The sequence below is a fragment of the Mirounga leonina genome, unplaced genomic scaffold, assembly GCF_011800145.1.
Source record: "Mirounga leonina isolate KUSES-001 unplaced genomic scaffold, KU_Mleo_1.0 Mir_125, whole genome shotgun sequence".
In the NCBI taxonomy this organism is placed as follows: Eukaryota; Metazoa; Chordata; class Mammalia; order Carnivora; family Phocidae; genus Mirounga; species Mirounga leonina.
In genome coordinates this window covers 51728065-51750343 of record NW_023270305.1, presented here as the reverse complement: position 1 = coordinate 51750343, position 22279 = coordinate 51728065, and the positions used below count along the sequence as shown (strand labels likewise).

The following is a 22279-nucleotide window of genomic DNA, read 5'->3' as shown; positions in this document are numbered from 1 at the left end:
TTTGACAGAGACACAGCGAGAGAGGGAACACAAGCAGGGGGAGTGGGAGAGGGAGAAGCAGGCTTCCCGCTGAGCAGGGAGCCCAATGCGGGGCTCCATCCCAGGACTCTGGGATCATGACCTGAGCTGAAGGCAGATGCCCAATGACTGAGCCACCCAGGTGCCCCACCAAGAGACTCTTTACCATAAAGAACGGACTGAGGGTCGATGGAGGGATGTGGGTGGGGGATGGGCTAAATGGGTGATGGGTATTAAAGAGGGCACTTGTTATGACGAGCATTGGGTGTTATATGTAACTGATGAATCACTAAATTCTACTCCTGAAACCAGTATTACACTATATGTTAACTATCTAGAATTTAAATAAAAATTTGAAACAAAAAAAGATATAGAATATTTCCATCATCCCAGAAAGATCTCTTGTGCCCCTTCCCACCCTATCCCCCATTCCATCCCTTTGACTGTTCTAAAACTTCATATAAATTGAATCATACGGTATGTACTCTTTTTGCTTTCAGATTTTTTGCTCAGCATACTAGTTTCTTTTGTTTTTAATTCATCCATGTTGTGTATTTAAGCAGTCTGTTCCTTTTAAAGTGCTGAATAGTATTCTTTGCTGAAAGAGGTAATAGTTTTCCAATACTGGAAAAATTTTCCTCGTTTTTTTTTTTAAGATTTTATTTATTTGGGGCGCCTGGGTGGCTCAGTTGTTAAGTGTCTGCCTTCGGCTCAGGTCATGATCCCAGGGTCCTGGGATTGAGTCCCACATCGGGCTCCCTGCTCAGCGGGAAGCCTGCTTCTCTTCTCCCTCTCCCACTCCCCCACTTGTGCTCCTGCTCTCGCTCTGTCAAATAAAAAAAAAAAAAAAAAGATTTTATTTTAGAGAAAGCGCGAGCACAGTGGGGGTGGGGCTCCCCGATGAGCAGAGAGCTCAATGCAGGACTCAATCCCAGGACTCCGGGATCATGACCTGAGCAGGAGGCAGACGCTTAAGCGACTGAGTCACCCAGGCGCCCCAATAATAAACTTTTAAAAAGTGTTTTGTATAGGATGTTGCTAAAGCAGTATTCCAGGAAAATATGTAATCTTAAATGCTTATGTTAGAAAAGAAAGACTAAAAAAAAAAAAGGCTCAAAATTAATGAATAATCCAACTTAAGAAGAAAAAGTAGAAGTATGGAAATACCCAAAGAAAGTAGAAGTAAGGAAATAATAAGCATGTCAAATTAAAGAAATGGAAGACCAATGTGCAATAGAGAAGATCAACAGAGCCCAAATTAATTCTTTGAAAAGACTAATATAAGCAGAAGTCATATAATAATCTCAATAAATATAAAAAAATGTATTTGACGAAAGTTGACATCCATACATGTTTAAAACAAATCTCAAGAAACTAGGAATAAGGGTGCCTGGATAGCTCAGTTGGTTAAGCACCTGCCTTCAGCTCAGTTCATGATCCCAGGGTCCTGGGATTGAGTCCTGCATTGGGCTCCCTGCTCAGCGGGGAGTCTGCTTCTTCCTCTACCCCTCCCCCCTGCTTGTGCTCTCTCTCGCAAATAAATAAATAAAATCTTAAAAGAAGAAAGAAACTAGGAATAAAAGGAAAATTCCTTAACTCGATAAAGGACATCTAGCAAACAAAAAATAAAACAAAATAGCAATCATACTTAATGGCAAAAAGATGGGCAAAACAAAGATGCCCACTCTATCAGTTATCTATGTCATGCTGTGTAATGTACTTCCCTAAAACAATAAACATTATTACTTCATCTAGTTTCTAAGGGTCAGAAATTTGGGATTGCTTAGCTGAATGGTTCAGGCTCAGGATTTCTTGCAAGGGTAAGTCAAGTTGTTGATTAGGGATACAGTCATTTCAAAGGCTCTACTGAGATCGGAGAATCTGCTTCCAAGCTCATTCATGTGATTGTTGACAGGCCTTAGTTCCTTGCTGGCTACTGGCTGAAGGCCTGTGTCCATAAAGCTTCTCCAACCATAGCAGCTTGTTGCTCTCAGATCAAATAATTCAGTAGAGAGCAAAAACCAGAGTGTCCAAGACAGAAGCCACAGTGTTTTATAATCTAATCCTGGAAGTGACATACCAGTTCTGTTCCATGCTTATTGATCATATGCTCTCATCAAACTGTGGTATAATATGGGAGAGGGTGGGGATTACACAAGATGGTGAATACCAGAAGGCAGGAATGATTAGGTTCTATTCCAGAGGCTGGCGACCACACACACTATGATCATTTCTATTCTGCATTTGTACTCTAGGTCCTAGCCAGCAAGAAAGGAAAGAAAAAGAAATGAAAGGTATATGGAAAGAAAGGGGGGAAAATTCTCAATACTTATAAATGATTTAATTGTGTAGAAGATCTCTCAAAAAGAGAGAGATAAATTCTAAGAGTAGTATATAAATTTTTTTAAAGATTTTATTTATTTAATTTTAAGATTTTATTTGAGAGAGAAAAAGAAGGAACAGAGGAGGGAAACAGAGGAGAATCCAGGCGGAAAGCCTGCTTCTCCCTCTCCCACTCCCCATGCTTGTGTTCTGTCTCTCGCTGTGTCTCCCTGTCAAATAAATAAAATCTTAAAAAAAAAAAAAAAAAAGGAACAGAGGGAACACGCAGAGGGAGAGGGAAAAGCAGACTCCCTGCTGAACAGGGAGCCTGATGTGGGACTCCCATCCCAGGACCCGGGGATCACGACCTGAGCCAAAGACAGACGCTTAATGACTGAGCCACCCAGGTGTCCCATGATTTTATTTATTTGACACACAGAGAGAGAGCACAGCAGGGGAAGAGACAGAAGGAGAAGCAGGCTCCCCGTTGAACCAGGAGCTGGACGTGGGGCTCGATCCCAGGACCCGGGGATCATGACCTGAGCCGAAGGCAGATGCTTAACTGACTGAGCCACCTAGGCATCCCTAGAGTAGTATATACATTTACAAGGATGGTGGATACAAAATTAATTTTCAAAATCAATTCCATTTCTTTCTGTGCTTTATTTTGGGTAATTTCTGAGGTCATGCCCTCAAGTTTACTCTCCTTTCTTTAGCAATATCTAAACTGCTATGGTTAAAAAAAAAAAAAAAATCTAAACTATTAGTCCTACCCAGAGTACTGGATTTTTCATTTGTAAACATTTCATTTGAATTTATCGTATATCCTTCATTTCTCTCCTCATTGTGTTCATATTTTCTTTTACATGCTTGAGTATATATGGAAAATTTATAAAAGCTGTTTTTAGGGGACTCAGTCGGTTAAGCATCTGTTTTTGGCTCAGGTCATGATCTCGAGGTCCTGGGATCGAGCCCTGCATCGGGCTCCCTGTTTAGAAGGGAGCCTGCTTCTCCCTCTGCCTGCTGCTTCCCCTGCTTGTGCTCTCTCTCTCCGACAAATAAAATCTTAAAAAAAAAAAAAAACAAAAACGCTCTTTTTAGGTCTGTCTGACAATTCTATCATTTCTGCCATTTCTGGGTCTGTTTCTCTTGATTTTTTCCTCCATTATGCATAGTTTCCTGCTTCTTTATGTGACCAATATGTTTTCAATTTGTTTTTATTGTGGCAAAATATACATAAAATTTGCCATCTTAACAATTTCTAAGTATATAGTTCAGTGGTATTAAATACATTTACACTATTATGTAACTATCACCACCAACCATCCCCAGAACTTTTCTTCTTGTAAAACTGAAATGTCATACTCTCAGAATGAGAACTTCCCATTCTCCAATCCTTCCAACCCTGGCAACCACCATTCTTACTTTGTTTCTATGTTTTTAAGGACTCAAAAACCTCATATAAGTGGGATCATATTTATCTTTTTTGTGACTGGTTTATCTCACCCAGGATAATGTCCCCGAGGTTCATGTATGTTGTAGCATGTCAGAAATTCCTTCCTTTTAAGCCTGAATAATCTTCCACTGTATGTATATACTACATTTTTATTTTCCATTCATTCATCAGTGGCCACTTGGGTTGCTTCCATGTTTTAGCTACTGTGAATAATGTTACTATGAATGCGGGTGTACAAATATCTCTTTGAGACCCTGCTTTTAATTCTTTTGGGTATACACCCAGACGTAGAATTGCTGGATCATATGGTAATCCTAGTTTTAATTTTCTGAGGAACCGTCATAGTATTTTCAACAGCAGCTATATCATTTCACATTCCCATCAACAGTGCACAAGGGTTCCAATTTCTTTACATCCTTTCTGGTTTTGTTTTGATAGTAGCCATCCTAATGGGTGTGAGGTGGTTATCTCATTGTTTTTAATTTGCATTTCCCTAATGTTTAGTGATGTTGGACATCTTTTCATGTGCTTATTGGCCATTTGTGTATACATCTTCCTTGGAGAAATGTCTATTCAAGTCCTTTGCCCATTTTTGAACTGGGTTTGCAAGTTGTTTATTTTTTTTTATTGCTTCTTGTTGCTTAATTTTAGGAGTTCTCTACATATTCTGGAATTTAATCCCTTATCAAATAAGAGATTTGTGAATATTTTTCCCCTTTCTGTAGGTTGCTTTTTACTCTGTTGATAGTGTCTTTTGATGCACAAAACTTAATTTTTGTGAAGTCCAATTAGTCTATTTTTTTTTCATTTTTTAAAAAGATTTTCTTTATTTGACAGAGCACAAGCAAGGGGAGGGACAGAGGGAAAAGCGGCTGCCCGCTGAGCAGGGCTCGATCCCAGGACTCTAGGACCCATGACCTGAGCTGAAGGCAGGCATTTAACTGAGCCTAACGACTGAGCCACCCAGGCGCCCCTCTGTAGGCTCTACTGAACTATTCCTGGCCCTCTGTAAACTCGTCTACTACTTTCCAGTGGTTGTTCCATGAACTCTAGAGTTTTACCCCCCCGGATAGAAAAATAAGTACTCAGCCAAGAACTCAAGACTACTACTCCACACTACCAGCTTCCTTTTGTAGTACTTTGTCCAACTTATAGCCACCTTAGTCATTCTGATCTTTGATCCCTATCTCAATTGAGCAAGACCACTGGAAAAATAATCTGTATATCCAAGGCCAAAAAACTCAAAGGGATCCACACTTAAGACACATGGTAGTAAAAATGTCAAGAGAAATCTTAAAGCACAAGCAAACAATTTGAGCAAGACGCTAATTTCAGGTTTGCTTGGGAAAAGGTGAACGCCAGAAAAATGCACCCAGCTGAATTAAACTGCCTAATAACATACAAAACACACAAAACCTCAATATACGTTGGTACATCAATTCACCGTTAAGCTACACCCATCCCCGTCAGGTGCTGCAACTTGGTCATGTTTCAGATAACCCTCCTCCTACCACTTTGCAATGAGAGCTGCAACTTAAAATATCCACTGCCAAGCAAGCTTTAGGTGTTTCTCAAGGTAAAGTGGCATATTTAATGTAGTATATATTTCTTAACCGTTTAACACATGTAGATCGGTTTCTATTAGGTGGTTTTTTTTTTGTTCCTGATGAAGTTTTTGAGTTTTGTGCCCTTAACCACATTTGTCCTCTAAGTCCTATGGTTTCTATCACATAATTTTGCATTATCATGATTTTTAGGAACGTCATTTACAGATCTGACTATATGGCAAAATGTCAGTAATTGTTAAGTTTAGGTGGAGGGTATTTAATGTTCATGACGTTCTTTAAACTTTATGTATTTGAAAATTTTCATAATAAAAAGTTAAGGGTTAGGAATAGCACTCAAGAGAAAAAAAAAACAAGTATGCAAAATCTCTGCCCCACTAGGGCACAATACTATCCCTTCTCATTATTAAAAAGCATACCTTTTAAATATTTAACAAGATACATCTCCCTTTTAGAATTACAGAACTATATAAAACCCTCTTTTTTGGGGTGCGTGGGTGGCTTAGTTGTTAAGTGTCTGCCTTCGGTTCAGGTCATGATCTCAGGGTCCTGGGATCGAGCCCCGCATCTGGCTCCCTGCTCCGCGGGAAGCCTGCTTTTCCCTCTCCCACTCCCCCGCTTGTGTTTCCTCTCTGTCAAATAAATAAAATCTTAATAAATAAATAAAACCCTTTTTGAGCAGTCTCATTTGGTCTCCCATTACCTAAAATAGAACTGGCTTAGATTATTTCATCAACTGTTGTAAAACCTGAGTCACACCCTACACAAAGTGGTTAGTGGTCTAATTTATATCAAAACAAATTTAACAGAAAAACAAGTAAGAAATATTTCCTTGGAAGAGTTCCCTTTAAGAATTTTGTTATATTGGCAGCAGCTCTTTCTGCCCACAGGTCCTGTCCCCGTGCTTTAATAAACCGCCGTTTTGCACCAAAGATGTCTCAAGAATTTTCTTAGTCTTCGGCTCCAGACTCCACCCCACTGAATCTCACGGGTATTCCAAAACCTCATTTGGCGCCTGAACGTGGAGCTTTCGGTCTTTACATCTGGACTCTGAGCTTCGGTGCAAAATTGGTACTTTCCTCTTCCTTTACTCTCATTCCAGGGGACCTTCAAGGAGTACGGTCTTACTGGAACTTTCATGTCAATTGGCCAGGCTGCTCTATGAGGAGGAGAAAGTCTGCCTTTTGGCTGGAAGTTGGTACCCTGGCCGGGATGGTAATAAGACCCAGAAACTTGATGCCCTCTCTTTACTGCTGTCTTTATATGAAGTCGTCTGTCTTGAGCATGGGACAGCCACCTAAGTCACCAAGACGGCTGCCAATCTTAAGATTCCTGTGTGAGGTTTCCTCCTGATTGATCTAATTGATCCCCTTCACATCCCTGGTCTACCCACTTCTGGCTGCGGGACCTTCACTGGGAGCTGGCCGAAACCAGTACCCGATGGAATTAAAGCCCAACTAGGGACTGTTTCTTAGGGAAGTTGGCTGTAAAGACGACGTGTTGGAATGTTGCTTAGATCACGATGGATTTCTAGCTTTACTATTTTCCGTCAAAAAAAAAATCGTTATATAACCAATTTCTATTATTTAGATATAGTCTACAAACCTTGTACTGTGTAATTAATGGATAAATTCAAATATAAATCATTTGGATTACAGTATTTTGACTTAAAATTTTTAGAATATACTTCATTTTGTACCAGCTAAAAAAGTGTATTTTACAACAAGCTAATATCCATTATAATGGGAGTAAACTGAATTACTAAATTCCAGATAATCCAGAAATAGCCATCTAATAAGCACACTAAGCCTTACCACTTACCAAATTATTTTAATCAACTACTTGTCAGATGCAAAAGAAACTTCTGACTGGCTGGCTGAAATCACTGCTCCACAAATGCGGAGCCCCGGTTGTTTTCATAATACTCCTTGTGAAATACAGGCCAGGAGAAGGTAGGCCAAGTGGTACCACAATGCATAGGCCCAATTTATGGTCCACATCAAAGGCTGGCCTTTATCTATGAAAACTTGTGCCTGACCTAGAGTGTGTAGAACTGACTGTAAGGAAGCCAGAGCATGAGACTAGTTTGGAGATCTTACACAATTCATGTCAAGAGACGATGCCTGTGTTAGGACAGAGGCAATGAAGAGGTTCCACACCACTGAAATGACGTATTAAGAATCCCTACGTATAAGATTTGCTACATATACACATACAGTTTTATTTGTAAAAGGACTCCCAATTAACACAATAATGGTTATATTCTTGAAGACAAGGATTGGGATGATAGGGTGGAGGGAACTTTTCATTTTTCACTTAATATCTTCCTGTACTGTTAACTTTTTGAGAGAATGTGAAAGCATGCACACACACGCACAAGCGGGGGAGAGGGAGAAAGAATCTCGAGCAGACTCCCCAAAGAGCCTGACACAGGGCTCCAACTCACAACCCTGTAATCATGACCAGAGCCAGTCAGACACTTAACCAACTGAGCCACCCAGGTACCCCCTTACTGTTACCTTTTAAAATAGCATATATACCACTTCGATACGATATTTTTGTGTAAATGGGGATTTATCAGGGTGATGAGCATACTGGGCCATTTAAAAATTCTCAAAACTTCTGTTAAAAAAAAAAACAAAAAACCACAAAACTTAAAGCACTCAGGATTGAGACCTAAGAAAGTCAACAGGCTAATGTGAACTCATTTTTTTCTCTTCTTACATAGATTTTTCAAGAATATCAGAAGTAACAGAATGTTGGGGGAGAAGGCCCAATAAATTAATCTGCTTTTTGAAACCAAACATTTAATATTTTAATTAAGTTTTGTCAATACAATTTCAAGCAAGTGCCAACTGAAGACCAGGCCTAGGAATTTACAAAGGAAACAATCTTCCAAACAGCAAGGAACACCAAGGTGATCTTCCACTTCAGATGCACTGTTAGTGGCCACAGTGGTGCCAGTTGGCCAGTGTTTATCCAATTACCGAGTGTTTACCTGACAAGAAAAAAACTTGAGTTCCGATAGAATTTTAATGATCAAAGAGGTTTGGGGCAATTACCAAAGCCTATTTTACAAGTGTGAAAAGTGTAAAAAGTATGTATTGTTATCACCTTGTTGACCAACAAGTAACATTTACCACCCTGCTCCCCTCCCAAAACTCTTGGAAAAACAAAACAAAACAAAAAAAACCCGCCTTTTCCACCCTGTAGGGAAATTCACATTCTATTTACACTTACCACATCATCAATTTTCAGAATGCTCCGGACAGTTTCAGTTGCTAGAGTCAGTGCACTGACTGAAACCAACAAAGGCTGGACAACCAGTTCCTCCAAAATATTGGAAATACCACCCTGCCAAATAGCATAAATTGCTTTTAGTGTCTGTAATTATACACCTTACCAACTACACACTGTTACCAGTAGGACACAAGGCCTTTCGAACCTAGTTTTCCCTTGTTCTAGTCAAAAGTAAAATACTCTCTACTAAGCTCTCTCTATATTGTAGGTTCCATTTAACAAAAATCTGGAAAAACTGAATTAATGCTACATTCCCCCAATTCCAACCCCAAAACAACTCCTAATTACCTTTAACTTAAAAATACCCAGGCAAAAATTAGGTAATCATACTCATTAAAAATTATAAGATCTTGGGACGGCTGGGTGGCTCAGTTGGTTAAACGGCTGCCTTTGGCTCAGGTCCTGGGATCAAGTCCCACATTGGGCTCCCTGCTCATTGGGGAGTCTGCTTCTCTCTCTGCCCCTCTCCCTTCTTGTGCTCTGACAAATAAATAAAACCTTAAAAAAAAAAATTGTAAGATCTTTCATGTTTAAATCATCCCTGAACCCTAATACTGAATATGGCCAAGTCTGGTCTGCCTTGCCTTTACAGCTCTTAAATCCCACTTTTAAACTGTTACTGGCACGATCTTAGTCCCCCTTCTCTCAGGGTTACTAAATCATGTGATGATGGCCTTAACAGGCAACCATGCCTCCAGCCTTTCCTCCTTAAAATACTCTTTTTATCTTAGCCTTGGTTAAAAAAACATTAGTAGTTCCCAACTACTGGAATAAAAACAAAACTCCCCAGTAACTGCCCCAATACTCAAAGGCCTCCTTATTCTAGCTCTTATGGGAGCTTTCCAACCTTAAAGTCCACTCTATTACCAACATATAATCCTCTAGACAAAACAAGTAATTTCTTGGTTCCTTTCACCCATAAAACATTTGCTTCCCCACGTGGAATTTCCTCATCTCCTACCAAAGTTGCACCTTCATAAAGCTTTCCCTAACCAGGCAATGCCCTTCCTTTTGAGTTATCATTCAAAAAAATATTACTTTGGATTGTCAGTTATTTTCCATTATGTGTAATTAGTCTCTTCAGTAAAAGGAGACATTAATAAAGCACTAATACAAAAGGAGAGATTATTACTGTTAGATGTGTTTACCCTACACAACTATACTAGGCTACTGGCCACAACAGCAGCAATGATTAATATTTATGTAATGTTTACTCTATGCCAGGCAACTTAGTAAGAGTCTTCTAGCTGGTAATACATTTAATCCTCACAAGAGAACTTTGAGGGAACTATTAATTGTCCCTGTTTTTACAACTGAGGAAACAAGCACAGACTAAGTAACCCACTAAGAATTACACACTCAGTGTAATTTCCCCAAAACTTGACTACCTAATAACCCGCTGAATAAATAATACTTTACCTTAACACATCCTCTTCATTCTTACTCAATGGCATAAATTAGTTAACCTGCAGTTCTCATATTTGGATCCGAGATTACTGTTTTTTAAGTCATCTCTACACCTAATGTGGGACTTCGAACTCATGACGTGGAGATCAAGAGTCATATGCTCTTCCAACTGAGCCAGCCAGGCACCCCTAAACCCAAGATTACTTTTTTTAAAAAAAAGACTGACTTATTTGAGAGAGAGTGAGCACAGGTGGGTAGGGGCAGAGGGAGAGGGAATCTCGAGCAAACTCTCCACTGAGCGGGGAGCCCAACACAGGGCTCGATCCCACAACCCCAAGATCATGACCTGAGTCAAAATCAAGAGTCAGACGTTTAATCGACTGAGCCACCCAGGTGACCCCCAAGATTACTTTTGATTAAAAAGCTTTTCATGCAGGCAATCCTCTTGGGTCCCCTCCCTCTTTGGGAGCTTTGTACTCTATCATTCAATCAACTTTATTATTGATCAATAAACCTTGCTTCGCTGCCCACCAAAAAAAAAAAAAGGCTTTTCATTCAACAGATAATTATGAAGTTTTTAACATTTCAATCGACATTTTCTACAATAATTAAAGACTAAATTATTACCTTTCGGACATTAATGCCGGTAGTTTTTTCTCCTTGGGCATGCCGGTTTCTTAGTTCTGTTACTGTAGAAATAGGATTCAGGCCTGCATTTTCAGCTAGTGTAGATGGAATGACTTCCATAGCATCTGCAAAAGCACGAATGCAGTAGGATTCCATGCCACTCAATGTTCGTGAATATTCAGTTAACCGTAGGGCCAATTCTATCTCTGGAGCACCACCTCCTGCAATAAGAGCTCTGAAATTCACAAATACATTTTTAGCTTATTCTAGTTATTATTAATAACTTACTCTTTATACCTTAAAAATAGTCAAAAGTATAGAAATGTTAACGTTCAAAATTTTACTCAGTAACTTATATTACCTCTTCTTCACTAAACAGCGAATAACACATAGGGCATCATGAATGGAGCGCTCAGCTTCTTCAATCACCAATTTGTTAGATCCCCGAACAACAATTGTAACTGTTTTTCCAGGGCTTGTACACCCTGTAATCTGTAGTCAACAAACTCCAAATTAGGTATTTGAAATAAGGGTTAAAACAAACAAAAAACCCAGGTAAATAAAAGCTGTATTACAATACTGTTACCTTAAGCAGTCTGCCAGAACCATTTAAATTGACCTCCTCAGCTAACTCAGCTGATCCCAGCATGTCAGCAGTGAATTGGTCAATATGAGCAACTGGCTTGGTTCCAATTGTCTGGGGAAAAATATCAAACCCACAGATTAAGACAACATTTGATTATTGGATATTCTCACACAGAAGCTAGGAATATTTTACCTTACAAATGAATTCGATGTCTTCTCTTTCAATATCCTTAACCACCATAATCTTCATTTTGTTTAGGAAATGTAATGCAAGATCACTAAGAGCATCTCTAAAATATAAAATCAGTGATGAGGTCAATGCTAGATTAAAAAAATGATTTGTTCAATTTCTTTTTAAGCTTTTTGTCATTTTATTATTGTTTAAATGATGAATAAATCTAATTATTTGTATAGGAAGATGCTTTAAATTTAGTTGACCAAGTTTATGAGCTCAAAACTCTTTGAAGATTTCTAATGGATATTAAAATGTACCCCAGCAACACTGTTTGTAAAAGACACCATAAAAGGTAACTATTGTCATAGTTTTTAATACTAAACGAGTATATCTTTGATAACAAAACTTTATTGATATTTCATGAATTTAGAAGTATGATTAATTCAAGACTCCACAAATTTACACTTTCTCACAAATTATCTGGAACAAACCTTCTGACAACCCTGTGACACTGGAAGGGTAGATATTACGATCCCTGTTCTACAGATAAGCTAACTAAATTTTGAGGAGTTTACTTAAGGTCACTACCTATGATATGACTTGGTAGGAGAACCAGGTAATCAAACTCTTCATCGAAGTTTCTATATAAAATAATCACCCACAGTACTTTCTTGCATAACATTATTAGTAGAGTACAACGGAATGTGTGTACTTACTAGAAGAAAACACTGAAGGAAAAAAAAAAAAGGACCAGTTCGAAATTTGAAAAATTCTTTTGATCCATGAACTATCCTGCATTCCCTTCAAAAGAACTTCTAAATTTCAAGGCAAGCAATTTCATGGACCTTTAAATAAATGCCTCTTTCAGCTAGCTAATCAATTCTAGATCAAACTTACCTTTTCAAAAACAAAGCATTCCATTTGTTTGATATTTAGAATCTTGGTCTAGAAAGAACATACAGTTGACCCTGGAACAATGAGTTAGTTAGGGGCACCAACTCCCCCTCTCCAGTCAAAAATATGCATATAATTTTTGACTTCCCCAAAACTTGACTACCTAATAACCTGCTGACCAAAGCCTTACTGATAACATAGTTAACTAGTATTTTGTATGTGCATGTATCATATGCTGTATTCTTACAATAAAGCTAGAGAAAAGAAAATGTTAAGGAAACCATGAGGAGGGGCGCCTGGCTGGCTTAGTTGGAAGAATATGCAACTCTTGATCTCAGGGTCATGAGTTCTAGCCCCATGCTGGGTGTAGAGATTAAATAAAAGTAACTTAAAAACCATGAGGAAAATACACTTATAGTACTGTACTGTTAAAAAAAAAAAAAAATCCACACATAAGTGGACCCACACAATTTAAACCTGAGTTGTTCAAGGGTCAACTGTATATCTCACACATTTAAATCATCACAATGGGAAGAGAACCCACTTTAGAGGATTTATCAGAATACAGTGCTGTCCCAAAATGCAGACTCATTCTAAATTTTTAGTGATTTCTCCACTCCAAATGTTTCTTAAAAAACTGCTAGAGGATCCAAAATAAATTGTCATTAAAAGGTGAACAAAATAAAGAGCCCCGCACCTCAGAATAGACTTCTGTATGAGAAGGACATTACATCCTGTTTTTTTAATTTGCTTCACTAAATTGAGAATATAGGCTCTCTCCTCCCGCAGCACACGGTCCATCTGGACATAGTCAGAAACTACTATTTGATTATCCATCTGTTGAGAAAAAAGAACATCGTATTAATAAATTGCATTGTATCCATTTTGAGTCTATTTTTGTGTGTGGTATAAGGAAATGGTCCAGTTTCATCATGGAACACTGCATCAAAATAAATAAATAAATAGGAAAAAAATTGCATTTTAAGAGTTAAGTGAAAAGAACAGACTTTTAATGAAAAATATTATGTATCATGTAAATTCAACCAAAATCATACCTAATAACAAATTACAGAGGCATACATAGAAAAGGTCTAGGAAAATGAATATACACCAACCTTAACTCAGGTCTTTAACTTTCATCTATACACCTTACTGTCTTATTTACATTATTTGCAAGTACATTTTTGGTAATTGTAAAATGGTTACTCTAGTTCCTGAATATGTCAATTTTCTTCATACAAATATATGCGTTACTGAAGTAATTTCAGTTGCATCCTTTTAACTCTATGGCTTGTTATAAAAACTGGTATGCTGAAAGGAGGTACCAGGGACAAATCTTGTTAATCAAAGGTGTATAAAACATTAATTTTTCTATGGGTTGAACTTTTGTGAAACACATGACTGAGTCAACAGGAAACCTATACGCCAATACAATGTAAAAGGAGAGCAAATCTAAGCAAGTGACAAGATCAACCACTCCCTTTTGGAAATAGCACTTATGATGAAAATACCTTTAAAAACATTTATTTGGAATATAAATAGTAAGCTGGTTTCAACTTTCATTTGTGCAAATGTAGGACAAAAGGTCTGCCTGCTGCTATAGGAGGGATGGAGGTTTCTCAGAAACCTACAAAGAAACTGGAAATTCCACTTATACTGTAACTTTTAGATAATCTATTTTTATTATTTCATACATAGCGCCCCACTGTTATTTGCCTTCATCTATGAAGTCAATGCTCAATTTCAATGATAGCCAACTGAAGCTATAGATTTGTCATGTATGGCATCCAACAATTTCTACTTTTGTCTCAACCGTACTAATTCTTTTGTAATCTATGATCTTTATCACTAGTATCACTATATTTTCTATTTTTATAATATCGAACAAAGGTCCAAGCTATTAGAAAGCTACGCACACAAACAAGGAACCAATTTCATTTGGTTTTACTTACATCTGTTTTGGGAGCAGATAAGCAAAACTGGATAAGCCCAATCTTAGCCTTTTCAACTCTGGTTATGCCAGAATTTGCCACCTTTTGAGTAAGTACCAGCCCTTCGACCAGCTCACAGTCATCAATTGTCCCACTAAGAAAAAAGGAAACAAGGAGGAAACCATTAACAAAGGATGGAAATCTGTGAGTTTAATAGGTTGCTGACATTAAAAATCACCAGTCCAATAAAATGTGAGTCAGTCTCACATTTATTAGTGCCCTAATTCCTCAACTTCTTTGATCATGCTACCACCTTGCCATCATAATGGAATATAAACAAATTCTTCAGATTCCCACATTAATACAAATTCTTAGATTACTTTTTAAAAAAGATTTGTTTACTTATTTGTCAGAGGCAGAGAAAACGCACAAGCAGGGGGAGAAGCAGGCTCCCTGCTGAGCAAGGAGCCTGATATGAGACTCGATCCCAGGACCCTGGGATCATGACCTGAGCCAAAGGCAGACACTTAACCAACTGAGCTACCCAGGGGTCCCTTTAGAGTAGTTTTTATTAAAATTATAATTAGAAATGCTCACCCAAGTTTCTTAACGATTTTAATGTCTCTAAGATCTACACCAGTAGCGGTGGCTGGGTCAATCACTTTCATCACTGCATTTACACTCATTGGAGAAAGCAGACTTGAATACTGAGAGACAACCTAGAATTAAAAAAATAATAAAGTCAGCTTCACAACAGAAAAAGTCCTAGTTCTTTAGTGATAAAGATCTTCAAGAAGTAATCTTAACTACTTTTTTGGGGTGATGAGGAGAGTGGGAACATGAGACAACATTCCATACCAACTGTCTTCTCCACTCAGGCTGTCAGTCACCAAGGGCACAAGATATGGAGGCTTCTTTTCCTTTTTATTAACCTAGTAGATAGGACTGTCTAGATTACTAATTCTATAGAAAATCCGAAAATCAAATTATATGCAGACATTTCTTATCTAAAATGAATTTCTGAGCAAATGCTATATATGTGCACCCCTAATACTGAGGGGCTAATAAAAACTAGGCTAACACTTTACTAAGCACTTATTGTACATGAGACAGTGGTCTTAGCCCTTCACATTATATATACATTCAATCTTCAGAGGAAGAAATTCAAAGAGTCACACAGCTTAGTCAAGTGATGAGCCCAGCACTAAACCCAAGTCTATGACCAATGCCTGTTAATCCTGCTATTCTGTCTATATTGGATCTGGGGACATTCAACAATATCATGTATGTCACTAACACTATCTAGCTCTCCATGTAACAGTGAAAGAAGATGAATGTATCAATATAATGCTGCTAAAAAAATGGGGGGTGGGGGTTGGTGACACAGGACCTGACAGAAAACAAGAACATTAAGTTTGCAAGAAATTTAAAAAAAAAATCAATGGTTTAAATTTGAAAACTAAGAAAAGCAGCAATGATTATTAGTTAAGAGGGACCACTGATGGGCAAACCTGTCATGGTTCCAATCTCCACTTATCCCTTACTGATAGTCTTGGATTAGTTACTTAACTTCATTAGATCTATTTTCCCATCTGTAAAATGGGCACACAGTTTATTTGACAGCCCTGAAGGAAGAAATTTGACGTGAACTTATTCAGTTATACAAATTACCTCAGTTACCCAGACACTCCAGACCTAATGTTTATGAACTGTATAGCATCAAAAATCACAACCTAAGAGTTACAATTTTTTTTTTTTAAGATTTTATTTATTTGACAGAAAGAGACACAGCAAGAAGAGGGAACACAAGCAGAGGGAGTGGGAGAGGGAGAAGTGGGCTTCCCGCCGAGCAGGGAGCCCGATGCAGGGCTTGATCCCAGGATCCTGGGATCACGACCCAAGCTGAAGGCAGACGCCCAACGACTGAGCCGCCCAGGCACCCTAAGAGTTACAATTCTTAACGAGCTTTAAGAAGTAATTTTATAATGATCCCTTAGTATTGGTCTCACCTTTGAATTCAGTGAAGTGGTGGCACTATTTAATAAAGTTTCTCTGTCACTCAGTTCCACCGGTCGAGACATGTCAGTCAAGACTTCTATACCCTTTTCCAAAGCCTTCTGGAATGACTCAGAAATGATGGTTGGATGAATCCCTGTTGTTTGTTAAAATTTAGTTATTATAACACAAACTATGTATGACACCTCTTAAAATTTTTTATTCATTATAATTTCAAAGTAGTCATAATTTTTAAATCATCTAAATTAACTTAGGCTTCAATTATAAATAAAATAGTCTGAATAACCTTAACTGCTATTATGGCTAGTAATTTATTTCCATTAATTTGGAACAGTCAATTCTGCACTCATGTGATATTTATACTTTTTAAAACACCACAAATCTAGGTAAGAAATAGAGTAAGTGACTAGAGAGTCTCCACTATGATTAAGCACTATTTACCAGAACAAGAACCCATACTACCTCTCCCAAATCACCATTCTCATCTAGAGCCTAAGATTTAGTACCACCACAACTTATTTTAGAAAAGCAAAATTTTATCAAGTTCCATTCAAAATGAAGCCTGGTGGAAAAAAAAAAAGAAACAAGAAGAGAAAATTTTCTTATTCAAATGATACAGCCAAATTTATCCTAAAAATTCCTAATAAAATTAGTTATTCCAAATCAAATACCAAATCTATTACTTAGTAACTTTTGACCTTTACTTAGTAATAAAACATGTCCTGTGTCCTACCTACCTTTCTGAAGAAGCTTGGTACAGGAATCTAAGAGAGAGCCAGCAATGATGACCACTGATGTGGTACCATCTCCTGCTTCTATATCTTGCGCCTTAGACAGCTCCACCAGCTAAGTAAACAGAACATGCTAAGTTGCTCAGTGAGAAATGTGAGGACACAGTAACATCTAACTGAAATATAAAACGAATGGCCTTCATATCAGTGTCAAAAACAATTTGATTACTATCAACACTGTAAGATTGAGTATAATTCTTGACTTCTTGGGTTCCATTTTATTTATGAGTTTCATTTTAAAATGATTGATACATTTGTGACACACAAAATTCTGCTCATATATTCTCTATAAGAATCTATGTTATGATTTCTGGTTCAGACCATGGGTTATACATTTTCTCTTCCCAGCTATTAAAAGTTCCTGTCAGAAAGTGTAAATGATGTTGCACCAAAGGTACCTTGTATACTTGGAAGCTAAAAAAAATAGGGGATTCTGGAGGAGACAAGTGTCAGTTTGGAGTCCTTTGGAAGTTTATCTGAAGATACATAATTATCAGATAAACATTATCTGATTCATTTCGAAAGTCATCTTTACATAATCAAACATAACTTTTTGACAGGGATTTCTTTTCTGCAGATATGGTGACTTCTCCTTGATACTGGAATCATTGTAAAATTACACTGAAGTTGAACTGGTAACTGTTTTTAATAAACCTCAGTGTTAAGTTTAGACACGCGATTTTGCACACAATTAATATTACACTGCTCTCTTCCAACTAACACCCATTGAACTAATAATTTAAGCCATTTCATGTTATCTTTTTCTTCCTCAACTATACAGCACATTCTTGTGGACAGGGAGATTCATGTTTTATTACAACCTTGCACTGAAGAGCACAATGTTAGGCACACAATGTACCCTAAAAACATGCCTGTTTAACACAAAGAAAAAGAATTCACAATGCTTAAATTACACAGTGTGATCAAATAAAACAAATTTAACTGTTCACAAATATCAAGCAATACACTTAAAAAAAGAAAAAACCACCTCATCTAAAATTATACTTACCATTCTGGCTGCTGGATGTAACACCTGCATTTGTTTCAGAATGGTGGCCCCATCATTTGTAATGGTCACATCGCCTTTTCCATCTTGAATCTGTGAAGTTTCGTTTTTTTAAAAAAAGCTGTATTTCAAAAATTGTTTTCTTTACCAAGCACTATGACATCCTGAAAACTCTACTAAATTTTAAAGCTTCTTAGTAGAGAGGGGCGCCTGGGTGGCTCAGTCATTAAGCGTCTGCCTTCGGCTCGGGTCATGGTCCCAGGGTCCTGGGATCGAGCCCCGCATCGGGCTCCCTGCTCAGCGGGAAGCCTGCTTCTCCCTCTCCTACTCCCCCTGCTTGTGTTCCCTCTCTCGCTGTGTCTCTGTCAAATAAATAAATCTTAAAAAAAAAAAAAAGCTTCTTAGTAATTTACGTTTGCATAAGCTTACTACTGTGCTTAATTTCAAATTCTCTTCCCTTACATTAGTATAATGACTTAAGAAATACGCAGCAACAGTCTAACTTTACAAGTGAAAATACTTGGCTTTACTCCAGCTATTTTTTCACTTGTTTAAAAGTGAAGGAAATCTAGACACACATACTACACAAAGTAGAAATAATACTATGAAGAATTACTAACATTATTGGGTTCATATCCATAGTAAGAAATGATACCACAGATCTCCAAAAAAGCACCACACATGTAGTGAATACAATTCTCACAGTCAATACGGTAACTTATGTCTTAGTGTTTTTCAACAAAGGGTAAACCGCCTTACTAGCAAGGACAGATTTTAAAATACCCAGAGAGAAAAATAATCTGTATATCATCCAGACAATCCTTCATATTGTTTATCTCTCATTTTGGATGTTAATTAGCACTGAATATGAGGGTATATTTCTCAAAAGTTACTGGAATGCATTGGAATGTTTTATGCTGCCAGTCAACCACACCAGAATAACAAGTGAAATTCTACAGACCCATGTAGCGTCACAGTTGTATCAATAAGGAACACTGAACTCAAGCACTTGTAGCTATAGCCTTACTCTACTTTCCATGTAACAACACAACAGATAACTACTTTTGTGTATGTACTTTGTTTAAAAATCATTTAAAAAATATGAATTATACTTAAGTCCTGCTCACCCCAGAGCATCTATTATTCTTCTAAACTCTCAAAGTACCCTTCTAACACTTTTTACTCTTTAAGCAACACATCTTAACCCCCTATTGAGATTCTGCAGTGTGGACATAGCACTCAATAAGTAATGAATTATTTGGTCTTTTACCATTTTATCCATTCCTTTTGGTCCGAGGCTTGTTCTAATAGCATCAGCAACAGCTGTAAACAGAAGGAAGAAATCAAGACCCCTTTAAAAAAAGCAAAGTATTTCTCCTCTCAAATGATCACTTGTCCTTATTAGGATATGGTGTACAACCATTTACTGTGTCCACTAATGAAAATTCATTGTCTAATAATAACCTACTGGAAACACAATAATTTATTCCTTTAATTGTATAACACTCACCTTCTGTAGTTAAAGTCACTGTACATAATACTTGTGCCCTGCCTATGGTAGAATAAATTTTGAGGATTTACCTAATCTTCCTCTAAATATCAAAATAAGGGGCGCCTGGGTGGCTCAGTCGTTAAGCGTCTGCCTTCGGCTCAGGTCATGATCCCAGGGTCCTGGGATCGAGCCCCGCATCAGGCTCCCTGCTCTGCGGGAGGCCTGCTTCTCCCTCTCCCACTCCCCCTGCTGGTGTTCCCTCTCTCGCTGTGTCTCTCTCTGTCAAATAAATAAATAAAATCTTTAAAAAAAATAAAAAATAAAAAAAAATAAATATCAAAATAAGCACAATGTAGTTATGAGTTCAAAATGGAGACTGCATTCTTTTCTCCATTCCTTAAGAACACAAGCAGCAACAGGAGAGGCAAGACTTCCTACTATATAATTCCCCTTGTCTATTGTCTCCCCTAACTATAATTTTTGAAAGCAAAGACTTGTCCACCAATGTGAAGCTGGCATAAAGATGGCCCACAGTAAAACACCCTTTGACACCCTCCACCCTGCCACCAAATAAACCAAAACAAACAAAAACCCCAAACCTTACACCAAACAAAAACCCTAGCTTTCGGTCATCAACGCTACATTATGAAACATCGCTGGGTATATAGTCTACCATTCCAAAGTTACTTATTCTTATTAACTTCCCTAAGAATGTTTCTGTTTTATTAGTCCACTTAAGGGAACCTGGATTTGATGAACAGTCAAGTTAAATACCCTTTTCTTTGAGAAGCCCAAGACAAGTAATTAGACCCTCCCCTTCCTCACACACCACCTCACCCCATATACACAGGGCTGAGATTGTGCCCTAATTATTGTATACTCCACAACCAGCATACCTCCCCCTTTACTGCGTGAATAATACATAAAGATCCTAAGAAAAAAAATATTTGCTATAATTAAAAATTATTTTCTATTTAATTGTTTCATAACTTTGGACTGCTATTCCTAATTATCCAGTCAATATTATGCTTTCAAGCGATTTTAGTGGACCTACATGGGCATGATTCTACAAGCAGACCAGTTCACTTTAAGAATGCCCTCACACTCATCTACATGAAGAAGTTAGGAAAACACACCCTATCCAAAATCATAAAAGATTTTAGACTGCTCACACCTCCAAAAGTGTCTGATGTTTAAGATACTGTGTGGCACACAGTAGGGTCTATGTTAAAGGACTCATGAAGAATACTAGAACTAGTATTATTTTCTGTGTGTGTATGTGGTTTTTACATTATCAACCAACTTGGGGGGTCACTTTTTTGGGATAACATCTAAGTAAAAAACTGGCTCAACTGAAAATCCATCTAAACTAAAGTAACTTTTATCAAGCTTGTTGGGTTTTGTCTGACTTGGAAAAACTAGTTGTGCCCCTCTGTTCTGAGTTCTCATTTAAAAAGGTCAGGTTCACAGATAATTCACGTGGCCTCTGCTCACCAGGCCCTTCAAGATTTGGCCCCATCCTACCCTTCCAGTCTCACCTCTCCTGTCTTCTTGCACTTTATTCTCTAACTGTAATGAAATACTGTATTTCAACACTCAATAATCATCATCTAAGATCTCTAAGGCTTCGTTCTCATTTTTCCTTCCAGACTCTTCTGTCTCAACAGCTACTCTTAATTCTCACAACTCCAAAAAAAAAAAGAGCCAACACTTTCCTCAATTTTATGGCTGAGGAAACGTTAGCTAAAGGTCGAAGGTCACAAAACCACTTGGTAACAGAGAATGGTAACTCAGGTTTTCATTTCTATCACATACCAAAGTATTCTACAAAACAACGAAACATCAACAAATCGTCCATATTTCTAGACTTGCTTGTGCTTGGTTGCACATGCAGGGAGAACAGAAAAGCACAACCTGGCTTTCCATCTGCTCCATCAGGACGGGTGAGTCTTCCCCACAGCCCAATACAAAGGGCCCCGCCCCAAGGTAAGCGCGAAGTTTACCCAATTCGTTTCACTAGTGGCGCCGAGAGCTTCTTTAAATGCTATTTTTATAAGAACACTTGAAAACTAAAATGTATTTTGCAAACAACATTCTACCAGTGGAACCAATAAGCAGATAAACGACAGTGTCAGATCCCAAGGGACCGCTACGTTCGGTCCTCGACATCTTTCTCCTGAAGCATGATGAGCGACCGAGGATGGAAAATTACGCGCGCCTAAGACCCAGAATAGGGCCAGCCCAAAGGTCTCCACACTTGGCGCTGGGAATTACCGGCAGAAAACAGTAAAGATCCCTCCACAGAGCTGCTCTCCCTGGAAAGACAAGATCGTCTCAAGTAACAGAAAATGGGCTTTAGCAACCCAAGTTCAGGCTGAGAGTGCAGAGCTCGACCCGCACGGCCTCGGGTCAGGCTCAGGGAGCGGTACCTTTGGCCGCGGAGATGTTGCTGAAGCGGATCTGGGCCGGCTTGTCACGGTCCTGATAGGCGGTTTTGTTGCGGCCGCCGGCATACCCGGCGGACGCCCCGCTCCGAGGTGCCACGTTCTCGGGCATGGCAAACTTGGCTGGGTCTGCGTGGGCTTGGGAAGGACGGATGGACGCGGATTCCAGCGGGCCGCGGAGCAACGGAACACTCCCACGCCTTTCACGAAGCTTCCAGAAAGCGGCGCGGACGCCGGGAGGAGGAGGAGG

The 22279-nt window shown here is 38.4% G+C and overlaps 1 protein-coding gene across 1 annotated transcript; it reads right to left on the bottom strand.

Annotated features, from left to right (window-relative positions):
• Window positions 1-8151: 8151 nt before the first annotated feature.
• CCT4 (chaperonin containing TCP1 subunit 4) lies at window positions 8152-22279 on the bottom strand. The gene is made up of 14 exons (XM_035001464.1): window positions 22015-22279; window positions 19364-19416; window positions 18097-18186; window positions 17034-17142; window positions 16290-16432; window positions 14878-14999; window positions 14302-14434; window positions 13047-13186; window positions 11474-11570; window positions 11282-11392; window positions 11057-11187; window positions 10696-10930; window positions 8602-8715; window positions 8152-8359 (listed from the first exon to the last, which is right to left on the bottom strand). The coding sequence occupies exons 1-14, from the start codon at window positions 22139-22141 to the stop codon at window positions 8345-8347; spliced, it is 1620 nt and encodes a 539-aa protein (XP_034857355.1). The 5' UTR covers window positions 22142-22279; the 3' UTR covers window positions 8152-8344.

Bases quoted from the DNA above. Each gene is read 5' to 3' on its own strand.
- CCT4 (XM_035001464.1), bottom strand. From the start codon at position 22,141: ATGCCCGAGAACGTGGCACCTCGGAGCGGGGCGTCCGCCGGGTATGCC. The intron at 15,000-16,289 runs GTGAGACCAATA...TTTTAATTCTAG, and splicing joins CCACTTCACTGAATTCAAAG to GTTGTCTCTCAGTATTCAAG. The intron at 13,187-14,301 runs GTAAGTAAAACC...TTTTCTCAACAG, and splicing joins TATCTGCTCCCAAAACAGAT to ATGGATAATCAAATAGTAGT.